This window comes from Cebus imitator, unplaced genomic scaffold (assembly GCF_001604975.1).
Source record: "Cebus imitator isolate Cc_AM_T3 unplaced genomic scaffold, Cebus_imitator-1.0 Scaffold226, whole genome shotgun sequence".
NCBI lineage: Eukaryota > Metazoa > Chordata > Mammalia > Primates > Cebidae > Cebus > Cebus imitator.
Genome location: NW_016107541.1, coordinates 1,583,778 through 1,601,312, shown reverse-complemented (window position 1 = coordinate 1,601,312; position 17,535 = coordinate 1,583,778). Strand labels below are relative to the sequence as shown.

Here is a 17,535-nt window from a genome sequence, read left to right as displayed (position 1 = left end):
TTTGGTTTGTTTTATTTCTGCTTAATGAACTAATTGGGGAAAGGAGAAAATCTGGGAACTGGAAGAATTATAGCATGAATATAAAGAATCACACTTTTTAAATTGTGCCTTATAAAACTAGAGGGAAAGATGGAGCATTAAGAAAATGATGTTGGGCCTGGCGTGGTGGCACACACCTGTAATCCCAGCACTTTGGGAGGCTGAGGTGGGCGGATCATGTGGTCAGGAGTTTGAGACCAGCCTAGCCAACTTGGTGAAACCCGCCTCTGCTAAGAATACAAAGATCAGCTGGCTGTGGTGGTGTATGTCTGTAATCCCAGCTACTAAGGAGGCTGAGGCAGGAGAATTACTTAAACTCAGGAGATTGAGGTTGCAGTGAGCCAAAATCATACCACTGTACTCCACCCTGGGTGACAGAGCAAGACGCCATCTAGGAAAAAATAAAAAAGATGTTGACTCCACCGAGTGAACTGGTTTCTGGGCATTCTTAATGCAGTTAGCCTTTAATAGTATCATTTAGTTAAAGAAATTAACACCTAATCAAAAAATTAGGATGGAAATTAGATAACTACAGGACATTTATTGCTCTAAAGGTCAAAGTTTTAAAAGGCGGAGTTAATAGGTTGACAAATTTATTAATTACATATTCCCTAAAGACAGCCTCTGCCAAAGAGAAAAGCATACAATGTGTACAGAGAAATTGAGGGTCCCCATGTGGTCTCCCAGCCAGACAACTTTAGCCATTTGGTCATTAATCAAATAAACATTCAGGAGGACATTTTGACTTGTACCCATTTTACAAAGTCAATATTATTCCCTCAGAATGAATTTAATATTTGCCAAATCTCAAAGTCTTGAGTTTTTGTTTGTGCTGGCTTTGGTTTAATCTCTAGAGAATGTGGGGTTTTTTTTTGTAGTTAATTCCTTCATATTATGTTTATTGAACTCAATACATGCCAAACACCAAGTGAGGCTCTACATATAGGATGAAAAATGAGGCATCCCTGACCTTGCCGTAAGAGGACTCAGAGTTTAATAAAAATTTCTGGTATAAGTAAAATCACCTGAATATCTATCGTGGAATTGAGTCAAAGTACTTGGAGTTACCTTAGACTTTATTCCAAAATTCAATTTATCTTTAAAATCTGATCATGGAAAGTGCTAGGACCTATCCTCTTCACCTGATGTTCCTGTCCAATTATTTTTTAAGCTATATCTGTATCATAACCAGTTATCTAATCTTCCATTTCCAGTAGTAAGGGAATTAATCAACTTATGATATATCCATTGAACGGATTGTTCTCTTATTGAATTATTCTGAAGCCATTACACGATGCCTATGAAGACATCTGTGTGATACAACACAAATTTAATCAAACATAGTGACATTATGTGGATGCCACCAATAAATCGGTTTCTTAAAAGTAGAGAAATGGCAGAAAGGACGATGAGGAAGACCTAGTAAGAGGGGTTTCGAGGGAGGCTTGGGCTGGGGTACAGTGTATTCCAGTGTTGTCATGAAGTAGCATCCCCAGACCCTGGGCAGGGTGGGTAAGAGCCCACCGACATGTGAAACTGGTTTAATAAGAGAAAATATCCTTGGCCTCTAAATGGCATTGTGTGTTTTTGTCAGTCAGTTGGGTAAAGTTTGAAAATCTATTATCAACCTTGTGTACTTCAGTTGAGAAACCTAACTAAGAGAAATCATAGACAAAGTTCCATTCTTTAATATCTACTCCACAGGCCTCCTGCTTTTGAGCTCTCAAATTTTAAAGTTATGTGAAGAACTCTGGGAAAGCTTGAGCTGCTACCGTTTTCTTGACTCCAGACCCCTGCACCTGAGTTACCCTAAACAGCAGCACCTGGGCTCCTCCTGAGATTTTTATTTGCTGCATAGACCAGTGAATTCTTAAGGAAATAACCATTCTCATATGTTTGCAAAACAGTTTGCCTATGGAAAGAGCATGGGCTTTGCATTCAGGTGGTTCTGGATGGGGCTTTTGTGTGGTGTGTGACCATAGCCAGTTATTCAGCTTCTCTGTATCTCATTTCTCAGCCCTGTTTCCATGTGAGTGTTATCAGAGCTAGAGAGAGAATATGTGACGGGTCTGGCACATAAAAAGAATTCAATACAAGGTAGTTCCTTCCTTGGTTTAATATTGTTCTCAGTACATGCCGATCCTTCTGAGTTGGCATTGCCTATGAATGGTCTTTTACACTTTCTGTATACTATGTTGAAGGCTGGGTTTCAAAATCTCCCTCTGTCCTAGATGTAAGTCAAAATAAAAAGTGAATGAACAAACAGGAAAAAAAAAAGAGGGGAAAAAGAAAGTAAAAAGGACAGATTGCTCTTGTACGTGTGGTTTGGCTTCTTTGGCCACATATACTTTGCCTGGTCTCTGGACCAAACTGAAGGCAAACTGAGCAGCCAAGAATTTGCTGCTCTGCCTTTAAACAACTTCACATTATCTGAGAGGTGCTGGGCCCGTCAGGCCAGATTCTGCTCCTTGCATTCAATTGTTCACCTGACTCTGTTGGGGCAAATCAACATTCATGAAACTCTAGCATAACTACATTATGTGCTTGGGATAGTGATGTCAGCATGGCCTTCTCCGAGCAGTGGGAGCATCTGTGAGTGGCTTTGCAATAATTCCCTGTCTTGAGTGAACATGTCTCTATCCAGACAGGAGCTACTGGGATTCAGGCACTGATGAAGGCTACACAGAGCCAAGTGTGAAGAGAGCCAGGTGCTTCTCTTCACCACTGTCACCAGCTGCCCAGCAGTTGTGAGGGCACCAGAGAATGCAAATTCAAGACAGACCCCACACTTGCCGTAACTACCTGCTGACAGGGACAAATGCTCCTTCCATGGATGGGCTGTGCTCCACAGAAAGGTTCCTTGGCATTAATCCTCATCCACTCAATTGCGATCAAACTGTTAAGATGGGTGAATTATAAGAAAACACAGTAATACATTTTTTTCTGGATGTACTGCCCTTTAAGGTTTTGAGTAAAAATTAAAACGTATTAGTTGACACCTCCTGCATTCTTCAGACATAACTGTTGACCTTAAACCTCTTTCACAGAAGTGTTTCTCTTGGAAAAAAAAAAACAAAAAACACAAAACCATGTGATATAGCAAATAAGTAATTGTGTTTTCATTTTAAATCTTAATTGAATGAGAGGAGAGGACACCGGGGGAGGGTGAACTTTGGAGGTACCTATGATTATGCCTATTTATCTAACAGAGCATGTAGAACACCAGTGGTGTAGGCTTCTCCCTGAGATAAGTGACTGTATTTTTTTTTTTATTTGAACACATAGACACAGCCTTTTCTGGTTGCCATTCCACATCCTGGAACCATAGAAGGTTTATGTTGGCCCATTGAAATACCCTGTGCCCCCTTGGTCCTGGTTTTGGTTCCCTAGTGTAATCCTAGCCATAGCAAAGGCTGCCTTCGTTAGCTTTCTCCTGAAGGCAGTCTTGGCCTTTCTAGAAACATTTTATGTTTGTTCTAGAGAAAAGTTCACAATAATTGAAGCTCACAAGAAGGTCAAGATAAGTAGCTCAGAATTCAGTGCTTGATGACGGAGTGGAAGGGGCTGCCTGCAGCAGGTCAGAAACCAAAGCCGGCCGCCCAAGTTAATCACAAGTCCTAGATCCAGAAAGAACTTTTGGCTTGTTTATTTCAAATGTGCTCTAACTAATCCCATCACTATGTTTTAAATTATCAATTTTCCTGAAATGCCTCACTGTAAAATATGTATCAATCCTGTCCAATTTGAAACAGATTTTTCAAGAAAATTGGAATGTTATATCTCCCTGTTAAGGTTTTAACTTAAAAAAATTTGCTTAGTATGCTTAGTATTAGTGCCAGTATATGTCAATTATTTAAATTTAATATTAAGTGTAAAATAAAATGTGAAAAATAGTCATTGTATTCAATCAATGTCATTTAATGATAAGCCAAGTAGTTTTTAATACATGAAAAGTATTAAGAGTTAGTCACTAATTGAAATCTAGTTCATTAATTTCACCTACAAATCATGGCATGTAAAATGAATTATTATTGGACTTCGTATTTTCAATACAAAATGTTTTCAACTACCTCAGAAGTCTATAGTGTATAATAACTTGGAATTATGTTTAGGGACTAATTAGAACAACTGTATGCATCTCCATCACAAAAAAAGTTTTTCTTATGTACTATCTAGCATGATGTAACTCTCAAAACAGCTCTGGGAATAGGTATTTTTGTTCCAGTTTTGCAGAAGAGGAAAACAAAGAAAATAACATTCTAGTTGGATTTGCCAATTAAAGGATCTGTGGATGTCTCAGGAGAGCTATTGTCTACTTGGAATTTTCTTTCGTCTTATTTTTTAGTCAGATAATGCTTGCTTGTTTGTTTGTTTGTTTTGAGATGGAGTGTAACTCTGTCACCCAGGCTGGAGTACAGTGGCATGATCTTGGCTCATTGCAATCCCCGCCTCTCAGGTTCCAGTGATTCTCCTGCCTCAGACTGCCAAGCAGCTGGGGTTATATGCATGTGCCACCATGCCTGGCTAATTTTTGTATTTTTAATACAGACAGGGTCTCACCATGTTGGCTAGGCTGGTCTTGAACTCCTGACGTCAAATGATCCACTAGCCTTGACCTCCCAAAAGTGTTGGGATTACAGGTGTGAGCCACCACACCTGACAAGATAGTGTTTTTAATTGCAGCTCTTTTTTAAATCTTTTAACTTCTTTTTTTTTGAAATGAAGTTTCACTCTTGTTCTGTTGTTGCCCAGGCTGAAGTACAATGGCACGATCTCAGCTTACCATAAGCTCTGCCTCCTGAGTTCTCCTGCCTCAGCCTCCAGAGTACCTGAGATTACAGGCATGTGCCACCATGCCCCATTAATTTTTATATTTTTTTTAGTAGAGATGAGGTTTCTTTGTTTTGTCAAGCGGTTTTTGAACTCCCGACTTCAGTGATTCCCCCACCTCGGACTCCCAAATTGCGGGGATTACAGACGCGAGCCACTGCACCCAGCCTTTAATTGCAACTCTTAAAGTAAAAGAATAGCTTTTGAAGTATGTGGTGATATGGTGCTTAGGAATGAAACAGATTTTCTTAGGAATTAGGAAAGGGGTAATTCATAGACTCGTTGATCACTATCACCATCATTGTAATGATAATAGAAATTAATGTTGATACTTGAAGTGTGGCTCTTGCACAGCATTGGAGAAGCACTTTAAAGTATGCAACACTTGCAAGGAAACCCTAAATCTTTAAGGAGCCCAAGGACTCTGCCCATTTCACTCCTCAAGCTTCAGCCCAAGTCCAGTCTCCATTTTACCAGTTCTTCAGTCTTTCCAAGTTCTCTCCCTGCTGATTGCTTTTCACATGCTGATCTCTCTGCCAGAATGTTCTGTTCTGGTTGGCTCCTATCAAATGGGTCACTTCTTTTCATCCCGTTTGGTCCTGGATTAAATGCCAGTCCATACATATCCTCTCACCCCACACTCACCCACCCATCGACATGGGGATTCCCCAGACTCTTATGGCTCTTTGGATTCTTTCTTTGCAACTGGTTGTTGATATTTATAATGTAATTGTTTAATATTTACTTTCTTAACCAAATGGTAAGTTCTTGGAGCTCAGCGATGGTGTCTGTTTACCATGATACACCCAAGGCTTTCAAAGTCGACTTCATAGCAAGTGATCATAAGTATGTGCTGAATCAATACATGATTGAAACATTTTTAAAATCCCATGTTTAAAAATAGATGTTGTATTAACAAAATGGCAAAAATCCTTAATATCAAAAATAAACTCACCTAATGATAATTAGTGTGACAGTTAACAGGCCAGATAAAGTAATCACAGATACTTAGATAATCTAATATATATGAAGAACTGTACTCAGTAATAATTCTGAACTTTTCAGAAATACAGTGAAAATATTTTAATAAATAAACCTATTCTTCATGTTACTCAAACTAACAAAAAGAATTGCAAATTTTAAGGAAAATATGGCACATATACACCATGGAACACTATGCAGCCATAAAAAAGGATGAGTTCATGCCATTTGCAGGGATATGGATGAAGCTGGAAACCATCATTCTCATCAAACTAACACAAGAACAGAAAACCAAACACCACATATTCTCACTCATTAATGTGAGTTGAACAATGAGAACACATGGACACGGGAAGGGGAACATCACACACTGGGCCTGTCAGGGGTGGGGGACTAAGGGAGGGATAGGATTAGGAGAAACACCTAATGTAGATCACAGATTGATCAGTGTGACAAACCACCATGGTACATTTATACCTGTATAATAAACCTGCAAATTCTACACTTATACCCTAAAACTTAAAGTATGATAATAATAAAAAAAGAAATAATTTAGACATATGTTGATGTTATTGTCAGGTAAAACAGAAAATAAATATTTATCCCTTTTTTTTAGAATTAAGGCCTGCCTCCAAATATATGTTTAGCTCTAAAAAATACTCTCAGCAGTGTGTTTTCGAAAAAAATAAATCTTTAGATTCTGACTAACATTTTTATCTGAAATCAGATAATTTCAAATGCCAGGATAATATATACAAAATATCAGCCAGGCATGGAGGCACGTGCTGTAGTCTCAGCTGCTTAAGAAGCTGATGCATGAGAATCACTTGAACCTGAGAGGCAGAGTTTGCAGTAAGCCAAAATGGTGCCACTGTATTCTAATCTGGGCAACAGAGTAAGACTGTCTCTAAATAAATAAAGTATGTAACAATCAGAAAAAAAGACAATCAGAATATCCTCAGACTTTGAAAAGCAACACAAAAAGCAAAACACAATGAAGTAATGCCTTCAAAATAAGGAGGAATTATTATTTCCAATCTGGAATTCTATTCTCAGACAAACTATCATTCAAGAGTGAGGCTGGAATAAAGTTATTTTCATGCATTGCCTCAAAAAACACAAATTATGGAAATTTTTAAATTGAATGTTGACAATTATATTTGTACAGAATATATTTATGGGGTACAAAATGATGCTATGACATATGTTTATAATTTGAAATAATCAACTCAAGCTAAAACTTATTAAAAATATTCATCATACAAGGAAATACATTTTCAAAGTGGAAAAGCCATTTTCAAGATGGCTGCTTTAATTGGAAACCCATTATGGGCTCCAGTTAATCAAAATTCTCTATATGATTTTCCACATAGTTTCTTTAAGAGACTCAGCTTCCAAAAATAAAATTGTGTGATAGATTTTCTTAAGATAGATCCCATTAGAATTTTGCCCATGGTGTAAAGTATTTTGCTTAAGGAAATCATATTTAAATACACATGGTATTTTATTGAATGGGCATTTGTGTTTGCACAGACGTTTTAAAATTTTAAAGGATAAATGTAATGTTAAGAACGTGATGAACCATTGGCATTATCAGAAGAAAGAGATGTTATTACACACAGCTTTTCCTTTAAAACAGCTGAACTGCTTTCCTCTAATACTGTGGCTTTGTTTTAAGTCTCCAAGCTGCTTTGCGCGGGAAGTCTGGGGTAAACTTAGAGAGTCTGTGGAATTTTTCCCTCTTTGGAGGTTTAATTTTACCTACTAGTCATGTTGCTTTAATAAGAAACATGAAAAGGAATGCAGGCCTTTTGAATGATCTCTATGTATAGCCTTACTATACGTTTGCTCTGTGTATAGAATCATACACAGAGAATTCCCATATGTAATATACACTATGTTATTTTGTCAATAAAAGAATTAATTTCAGGTTTTGCCTTAGGAGCCGCAAATATAAATATGTCACTTTTGGCTAGTTTAGTAAGATGAGGACACTGTCAGGTCCGATCTCCTTGGCACAGCAAGTGAGGTCACAGCAGGGAGCAGAAGGACTCTTAGCACTCAACCCACCCACGTCTGTCTCATGGGTTGCACTTGAAGGGTCTCCAGATTGCCAGGAACTTCCTCTGAGTATTTTTCTACAGAACAACAGTGCACGTGCAAAGCTCTTCAGGAAGAATTTGCTGAGCCCTAGATAAAAAATGCACACGTTTCATGGTCTTAGTCATTGGTTGTGATAATTTATTCTCATCTTCTCGATTCCCTGCACAAAACAAGTGTTATTAAATCAATTGTGCATCTTGAAAACTGAGAAATTTTTATGTGTTTTCACAATAAAAATGCAGGTTCAAGTTTTATTCAATGAAAATGATCATCAAAATTATTCTTAGTTAAAATAGTACATTATTCGGAATTATATTCCCAAAGCTAGAGATTTTAAAATGCTTACGCTCACAGCCTCTGTTATAAAATTTTAGTATTTGTAAAAGATGCTATTTAAATAAAAGGAAAAGAAACTATACTCATATCTATTATTCTTCCTCTAACACCTGAATCTGTTTGTTTTGTGTGAGGTCTGAGATGTTTAGGTTAAATATCTATTTATGATTCTTTATTTTTTTTTTTGTTTTTGAGGAGAAGAAAAATACATTTCAAATGGATAAAGGATAGGGAGGCAAAGAAATGATACCTTAGAAGAAGCAGAAGGATTGGGGGCAGGGTTGATGTTTTTATAATCTTTAATCTTTCTATAATATTTGATGTTTAATCTTTAAGTCAGGACGATTTAACTGAGAAAGATCTTAACGTGGAACACAAATTAGATGCTATAAAGGAAAATGTTCATAAATTTTATGTATAAAATTTTATAACATGTATATCTCAGAAAAAAAAGTGATGTCAAACAGGGAAAATATTACTCAGGGCCACTGAGTAATATTTTAACATTGTTATATTATTATAATATTATAATATTTTAACATTATAATATATATTATAATATTATAATATTTTAACGTTACTCAGGAAAATATTACTCAGGGTGATTTTTAATGCAAAAATCACCCCTTCCAATGACCGTGTAATAAAGTGAATGATTCATGAAAGAGATCGAATCAGGAATTGGATATGAATAGGAAGTTTACACATAGAAAATACAAATGTTTCATAAGTATATGCACCTATACTAAGCCTTAACCTAACACACAAGTGAAAGAAATGGAAACAGACGATTGATACATTCTGTTTTTTTTCATATACCAGCCTTTTGATAGACTCACTTTTTGGGTGAGTTAAAAAATTTTGATAATATCCAGTGTGTAACAGGGTGAGGCAGGAGAGGCACTCCTGTGCTGTTTGTTGGTGCAAATTTAATAATGCCCATTACTTTTGACTCAACAGTTCCATTAGTAAAATTTAACAGAGAAAATCTGTGCAAATATGAGCACAGCAGCCTTGCTTTTGAAGGGAAAATTTAATAATTTTAAAGGGGAAATTCCCACTGCTGGTGGGAATGTAAACTACTACAACTACTGTGGAAAACAGTATGGGGATTCCTTAGAGAACTGGAAGTAGAACTACCACCCAGCAATCCCACTACTGAGTATCTACCCAGAGGAAAAGTAGTCATTATATGAAAAAGATACGTGCACATGCATGTTTATAGCAGCAGAGTTCACAATTGCAAAAAGGTGAAACCACCCCAATGCCCATCCATCAAGGAGTGATTAAAGAAACTGTGGTATACATACAAAATGGGCTACTGTTCAGCCACAGAAAAGGAATTAATTAATGGCATTCACAGCAACCTGGATGAGACTGGAGACTATTATTCTAAATAAATTAACTCAGGAATAGAAAAGCAAACATCACATGTTCTCACCCATAAGTGGGAGCTAAGCTATGAGGATGCAAAGGCATGAGAATGAAACAATGGACTTTGGGGACTCAGGGGGAAAGGGGAGGATGGGGTGAGGGATAAAAGACTGCAAATTGGGTGCAGTGTATATTGTCTACTGCTTGGGTGATGGGAACACCAAAATCTCACGGATCACCGCAAAAGAACTCACTCATGTAACCAGAAACCACCTGTTCCCAAATAACCAATGGAAATAAAACATGGAAAATAATAAAAGGGAAATTTAAGTAAATGTTGGTTCATCAAAGAAATAGAGCACTATACAGCTGTTAAAGGGAATACAATAGAGCTACATTTACTGACAAGAATGATGCAATGATATATTATTGGGTGTGAAAAGCAAAATGTGACAGAGTGTGTACAATCACACTTGTGTGTATTATGTACAATTATATGTAATATATGTCATATTTGCCCTTAATAACAAAATACATATGTATTTATATAGATATGTGCACACAAACATGCTTATATATGTGGATAAAATATCTGCAGAATATGTGAGTTAGTATAAACAGTACCTACTAACTATTGAGGAAATAGGCTTTCACCTTGTCTTTTGTAACTGTCTTGAGTTTTGAATGGAAGTCATGTCTGCATGTGGTCACATATCAAGGAATTCTAATGAGGTTATAGGAACAGGTAATTGTGTAACATCTTTTTGTACCACAACCTAGCCCTACTTCTGAGAAGCACCCTTTTTAAATCATTAGCTCTTCTTTAGGTAATTGATAAATGATACTTGTATAACTTACTGTATATCACTTGATTTATCAACTGTAAACATATCTTCCCTAGCTGTGCAGCCTTCAAATCGATCTTTCCCTCCTTCAGTTTCTTCATTTCAAAGTGAGAATCAATGTAGTGCCTGATTGAGGTACTGTATTTATAAGTTTGTCATGGGGTTTAAATGACCAAATATAAGTCACATTCTTAGAACAGTGCTTTATATATGATTAATACATTAGGTGTGTTAACAATGATTATTTTGTATCATGAATATACACAACTCATCATTACTTATTTATGCTATGTCCCTGCAGACAGGGTTGATGGTTAAGCCATGATTTTTGGTCTTACTTTTGGCTAGTTTATAACAGATCCTCCCTCCCTGTAAGTACCGTCCTACCTCTACGACGGGGGCATTAGCACCTCCAGGCTGGCATTACCTCTCTTTCCTCACATCTGTTTCCTGCACCTCCGACTTCTTGGTTCATTCACAGAATTCCCAGTTTCAATGTCCCGCGTGCCCATGACATTATCTTCTGTATATTTCTGTCTCCATCACTATTGTCTCTGTCTTCTTCGTCCCTCATTTACCTAACTTTGTATTTATAATGTAAATGCCACAGTCCTCATCCAATAATGCCCATTTAGTATATGACCTCTTTCATTTAGACAAAGCTATAAAGAAAATATCCACCATTTACAATACTTCTGATATCATATGTAAGATATTATAGACATGGCTATATGAAACTACTATTACATTGAAAATTTTAATACATTTAAGCTACAGTCAACAAAAGGAAGATGTTCCTATTTTTTGAGTTTGAACTATTCATGTAGAAGGGTTTTGGATGTATCTGCATGTCATTGGGCTAATTTCTCAAATTTTCTGTGCCTCAGTTTTCTCATCAATAAAGTGTTGGTAATAGTGATGGTTATGATGGTGATGGTAATGCTAAATAAAGTGAAAACAACACCTGCCTATCAAATCTTGTAAGTGTCCTCATGCTATGATAGTTTGTGTTATAATTAATATGACAGTAGGTGTTCAACAAGTAATACCCGTTATAAAGAGGAAGAGGATGATAATGGTGGCAGTGGTGGTGATAATAGCTACTCTGTTTTTGAGCATTGTAGAATCTTGATTTTAGTACTATTTGTGACACCAAATTGCTCGTGTTGGCTCATCTTTGGTAATCTGCCATGTGTGTTAGATTAAAACATGTATTTTTCAAAATGTCTATATAAATGATTTAATATTAGATACTTACTGGGGTGTGTACATACCTATGTTCTCCAGTGTATAGCCTAAATAGATATCCATTGGGTTTCATGGCTAAGAAATCCCATACCTCTCTGCCAAGGGACCAGTTCACCTTGGCTTGTGTATCTTATCTTGGGTAAAGCTGCTTTTCTGTTGACGATTTGGTGTGTGTTTCCAGCACCTGCATTGGGGCCCAGGACCCTTACTGTGGCTGGGACGTGGTGATGAAGAAGTGCACGAGCCTGGAGCAGAGCCTGAGCATGACGCAGTGGGAACAGAGCATCTCCGCGTGTCCGGTGAGTGTCTGCCTTCTCCATCCTCTGACCATGCCGCCCACAGGAGCCATGCTCTCCTGGTGATCCTCCACCACACCGTCACGCTGTCTGCACCTTTTCAAATGAGAACCTTTCTTATAAACCCAGTCTGTGCTCTCTCAAATCACTTCACTCTTGGCTTGCACAGGGACACATGGGATGCTGTAATAGGCTTATTGTCTGTTTTAAGAGAAAGGTCTTAAGAGAAAACTGTCTTGATTTGATAATGGAATTTATGGTTTCTGTTTTATTCTTGGATTTTTTTTTCCCTCCAGAGTTTGGTGTGGAATATTTTGCCCCTTGTGGCACTAATAAAACAGGAACTTCCACACCCATAAATTTCCATTGGGAACTGTAATTCCAGTGGCTGACATAAGGAAAGATGAGAAAAAAATAAACTAAAGGGTCTTACTTTCACCTTCATGTGGGGCCAACCTGTAGATCCTGCTCAAGGTCACAGGAGGGTCTAGAAGAGACAGCCTAGTGTATGTTCCCGTATAGGACTCTTTGGAATGAGGAGAAACTTACCTGCATTGGGAGCCAGACTGAATCCAAGAAAAGCACATTTATTTCATGGTTTCCTTTGCTAATGTATTTGTTTGGGTCCACATTTATAGGTACCTGTATTTGGAGGTTTTTTTTTTTTTTTTTTTTTTTTTTATGTTTTTTTTGGTGGATTTTTGGTCTTTAGAACTTTTCATCAAATCCTCTCAAATTATCTCATATGTTGTCATAGAATATGAACAACAACTATTAACTTCCACATAACTGAAAAGTCATAAGTCATGTTGCCTTCACAAAACTGCTGATCTCTACACGTCAGGTCTGCTGTATCTCTGCAAGACAGAGGTGTGGCACATTTGGTGTGTGAAGTCCTTGCTGTATCTTCCATGCATTAGAACCGGTAAGGCATGGCAGCAGTCAGCCTGTTTCCCACCAAAGAACCTACCTTTTGGTTATCTCAACCACATGAAGCCTGTCCTTCATCTTGAAAGTCAGAAAACCACACAGCATGAAGCGAGGAAGGCTGGGGCTATTCAATCCAGTGTCATTTCCCAAATGTTGGCATGAGATCAAGGGGCCTTCACTGTAACGGTGTGCATCACCTCATCTAGGCTCTGGAAAGCTTCCGAGTAGAGTTAGCTTTGAGTCCTCTTGATTACGTAGCTTCAGATCTATTATTTTAGAAGCCAATTTTTCTGCAAAGTCTCTTGAAAATGGTTAGAAAAAAAGCCATTGTTTTTGCTAACTCCCTTCCTATTTCTGAAAAATACTGAGCACAAAGGTGCTCATTTTACATTCTTTGCAGCTTGATAAAACATAATGTGTAATACCTGAAATATGGTTCCAAAGTACAGACACTCTCTTTGGAAAAATAAGCACATCTTCTTGTAGATCTTTGATCTTGCATTTTTAATCATAAAAATGAAGAAGATAGTAGCTGTGTTTCTTTTTTAATTATTATTATACTTTTACATTCTGGTGTACGTGTGTAAAACATGCATGTTTGTTACATAGGTATACACGTGCAGTGGTGGTTTGCTGCATCCATCACCCCGTAATCTACATTAGGTATTTCTCTTAATGTTATTCCTCCCGTAGCTCCTCACCCCCTGACAGGCTCCAGTGTGTGATGTTTCCCTCCCTGTGTCCGTGGGTCCTCGTTGTTAACTCCCACTTATGAATGAGAACATGCAGTGTTTGGTTTTCAGTTCTTGTGTCTGTTTGCTGAGAATGATGGTTTCCAGCTTCATCCATGTCCCTACAAAGGAAATGAATGCATTCTTTTTTATGACTGCATATTATTCCATGGTGTATATGTGCCACATTTTCTTATCCAGTCTATCATTGATGTGTTTTTTAAGCAATAAGGCTATTGTCTAGGACTCATGATTGTTTTAGCATATATCTGAGAGACACTAATTACGTAATTATTAGTATCTTTATTGGGAGGTTCCCAGCAGGCAACATGTTCCTGAGGGACTCTGAACACAGAGAGGCCTTTCCCTCCATGCTCTAGTGTTTGTGGGTTGGAGTTCATGGGCTAGAAATACACACCCAGGAACTTGGTGTATAATCAATATATGTCTTGTATATGTCTTCAGTTATTAAGTGGAGAATTGGCTGGGCATTGTGGCTCATGCCTGTAAACCCAACACTTTAGGAAGCTGAGACAGGAGGATCAGTTGAGGTCAAGAGTTCGAGAACAGCCTGGTAAACATAGTGAGGCCCTGACTCAACAGAGAAGTCAAATAAACTAATTAGGCATGATGGTGCATATGCGTAGTTTCAGCCATTCGGGTGGCTGATGTGGGAGGATTGCTTGAGCCTAGGACTTTGGGGCTGTGGTGAACAAGATCATGCCACTTGCATTAGTCTGTTTTCACACTGCTATGAAGAAATACCCAGACTGGATTATTTATAAGGGATAGAGATTTAATTGATGTACAGTTCTGCATGACTGGGAGGCCTCAGGAAACTTACATGCATGGCAGAAACTGAAGAATAAGCAAGCACACACCTTCTTCAGGAATCAGTAGGAGAGACAGAGTTCAGGGGAAGTCCACTTTTAAACCATCAGATCTCACGAGAACTCCCTCACTAACAGGAAAACAGAATAAGGGAAACCACCCGCATGATGCAATCACCTCCCACTAGGTTCCTCCCTTGACATGTGGGGATTACAATTTGAGATGAGAGGTAGGTGGGGATATAGAGTCAAACCATATCACCACTGCATTCCAGCCTGGGTAACAGAGCAAGACTTGTCAGAAAGAAAGAGAAGGAAGAAAGGAGGGAAGGAAGGAAGGAAAGTAGGAAGAAAGGAAGGAGGGGAAAAAAAGAAGAAAAGGAAGAATTTAATATTTAGAAAGTGAAGAGACGGTGGTCACTAAATTTATTTCCTGATGCTGAGAGGACCTGAGGTCCTTGTTGCCTTCTGACCTTACTTGTTAAAAACTCAAGTAAGGTCAGAAGGTAACAAGGACCTGCCATGGTCTCAAGGTTGTCTCATTTACCATCTCTGCTTTCAAAAATAGAAGTGAGATGTGGTCTCTGACTCTCAGTCAGCAAAACACTCATTACAGGGTCTGTTTCTTCTGCTGACAGGGATTTCATTACACAAAACTACCCCTGTCATCTCACCCAATGTATTTTATCATATATCAAGATACACTCTAGATAAGTTAAGCATATACAAAGAAGGCAACAAAAGACAGTAAATTATTTTGAGCAAAACACAGGAAGGGAAACCATATATATTTCTGAGTTATATAGGCTACCATTTTGAAAATGAGAAATTCATATTATCTAACTATACATCTCTTTCTAGAAATCCTTTCTAAAAATCTATCTCTTAGAAATAGATGACCTAGATGTAAATTATTTCCATTAATATAGAGCAGTATTAACTTAGAAAGGTATTTTTTAAAAAAGATGTTGAAATGTTATTTTCTTCCATGTTATTTTTTAACTGAAATGGAACAAGGGCTTACTTTTATTGGGGAAATCTATTATATATAATCATTTCTGATACGCCACTAGTCACTAGTTGTGATGTGTACCACTGCTTTGTGTGTTGCTAAGGAAAAAAAAAAAAAAAACACTCTCATGGATTAAGATGCCAGTTTATTTTAGAGATGGTAAAATTTAAAAAAATGCAGAGATAAGTTTATAATCATTAAACACTTTTACCTACATCTACATGTATAAATTATAGAGGTATACAACTGTATCCAAAGGAAATTAGGCTTTATAAGCTGAGGAGGGATTTTTGAAGGACACCAAATATCTTATATCACATATAAAAGTGCAAGCTGCATAATGAAAGACAGGAGATCCTGTTACTCTGAGTGCAGTAAGAGTTACAGGCATGTTGATGATGGTGAGTCAGCCTGAGACTCCCTTGTGTGTGACCCTACCAAGTAAACTTTCACAAACCTTGGACTGATGACATAGCATACTGACTTTCCCAAAGTTAGTGTTCCAGTCAAACCTCATGCAGTGACTGTGGCTTATGACTGTCAGGCCATTTGTGTTGCTACGACAGAATACCTAAGGCTGAGTGATTTAAATAGGACAGAAGTTTATTTCACACAGTCTTGGAAACTAGTATGTCTAAGATCAAGGTACCACTACTTAGACTGGTGAGGGTTTCTTGCTGTGTCCCACCTAGAAGAAGGTGGGAGGGCAAGAGAGAGCCAGCTTTCTTTGTCACACCTCTTTATAAGAGCGACCAATCCATTCATGAGCTAAGAGCCCTCCTGGCCTAATCACCTGTTCAAGGTTCCACTTCATAGTAGTATCACACTGGCAACACCTAGATTTGGAAGGAGCACATTCAGAAGATGGCAGTGGCTTAGATCCTCTGCTACTCAGAGAGTTTGAATTTTAGAAGGTACCCCCAAAAAACCTTTCTATGGAATTAGGGACTTAAAGAAGACTTATTTTCTACTGAGTGATCCCTATTTAAAAATGTTTATGGGTTTCTGGAGTCCAGATGACAGGGCAGTAGTTTACTGACATATTGATTAACGTTCTGTTTGCTTATAAAATTGTGATTGAAAACATTACTCTCAGTTTAAGATATTTGAAATGCATCAGTAATATCTAAATTGGCATATCTAGACTGATTTATATGTCCTGCATAAATCGTAATGTTGTTTAACAAGGTTAGCATAGTGTTAGGATTCTACTAGAGCTTTATTTATGCATGAATACCATCCATATCCTTTGTGGATAAATAATGAGCAAAGTACCATATAATATAATGAGTTGCTATTCCAAAATGCATCATGTGATGTAGTTTGCATGTCCACTCCCCACAAATTTCATGTTGAAATGTGATCCCCAGTGTGGGAGCTGGGACCTTGTTGGAGGTGTTTGGGTCATGGAGGCAAATCTCTCATGAATGGCTGAATTCCATCTCTGCAGTAATGAGTGCATTCTCGTTCTAATGTTTACGTGAGAGTTGGTTGTTTTAAAGAGCATGGAATCTCTCATGCTCTCTCTCACCATGTGACACATCTGCTCCCCTTTCACCTCCTGCCATGATTGTAAGCTTTGTAGGACTCTCACCAGAGGTAGATGCCAGCACTATGCTTCTTGGCCTGTCTGCAGAACTGTGAGCCAAAATAAACCTCTTTTCTTTTCTTTTTTTTCCCATTTATTTATTCTATTGCATTTTAGGTTTTGGGGTATATGTGAAGAACATGCAAGATTGTTGCATAGGTACACATGTAGCAGTGTGATTTGCTGCCTTCCTCCCCATCACCTACATCTGGCATCTCTCCCCTTTCTATCTCTCCCCAACTCCCCAGCCCCCACCGTCCCTCCCCTATTTTCCCCCAACTGACCCCAGAGTGTAGTGCTCCCCTCCCTGTGTCCATGTGTTCTCATTGTTCAACACCCGCCTATGAGTGAGAACATGCGGTGTTTGATCTTCTGCTCTTCTGTCAGTTTGC

General features: G+C 38.0%; 1 protein-coding gene across 7 annotated transcripts in view; it reads left to right on the top strand.

Annotated features, from left to right (window-relative positions):
• The window catches only part of SEMA5A (semaphorin 5A), a 505,017-nt gene that overhangs the window by 387,087 nt on the left and 100,395 nt on the right, over window positions 1–17,535 (top strand). For all 7 annotated transcript variants that reach the window (XM_017496928.2, XM_037727285.1, XM_017496926.2 and 4 more), the window contains one exon: window positions 11,938–12,055. In XM_017496928.2, coding sequence (XP_017352417.1) covers window positions 11,938–12,055 — 118 coding nt within the window. The remainder of the gene's footprint in view (window positions 1–11,937; window positions 12,056–17,535) is intronic.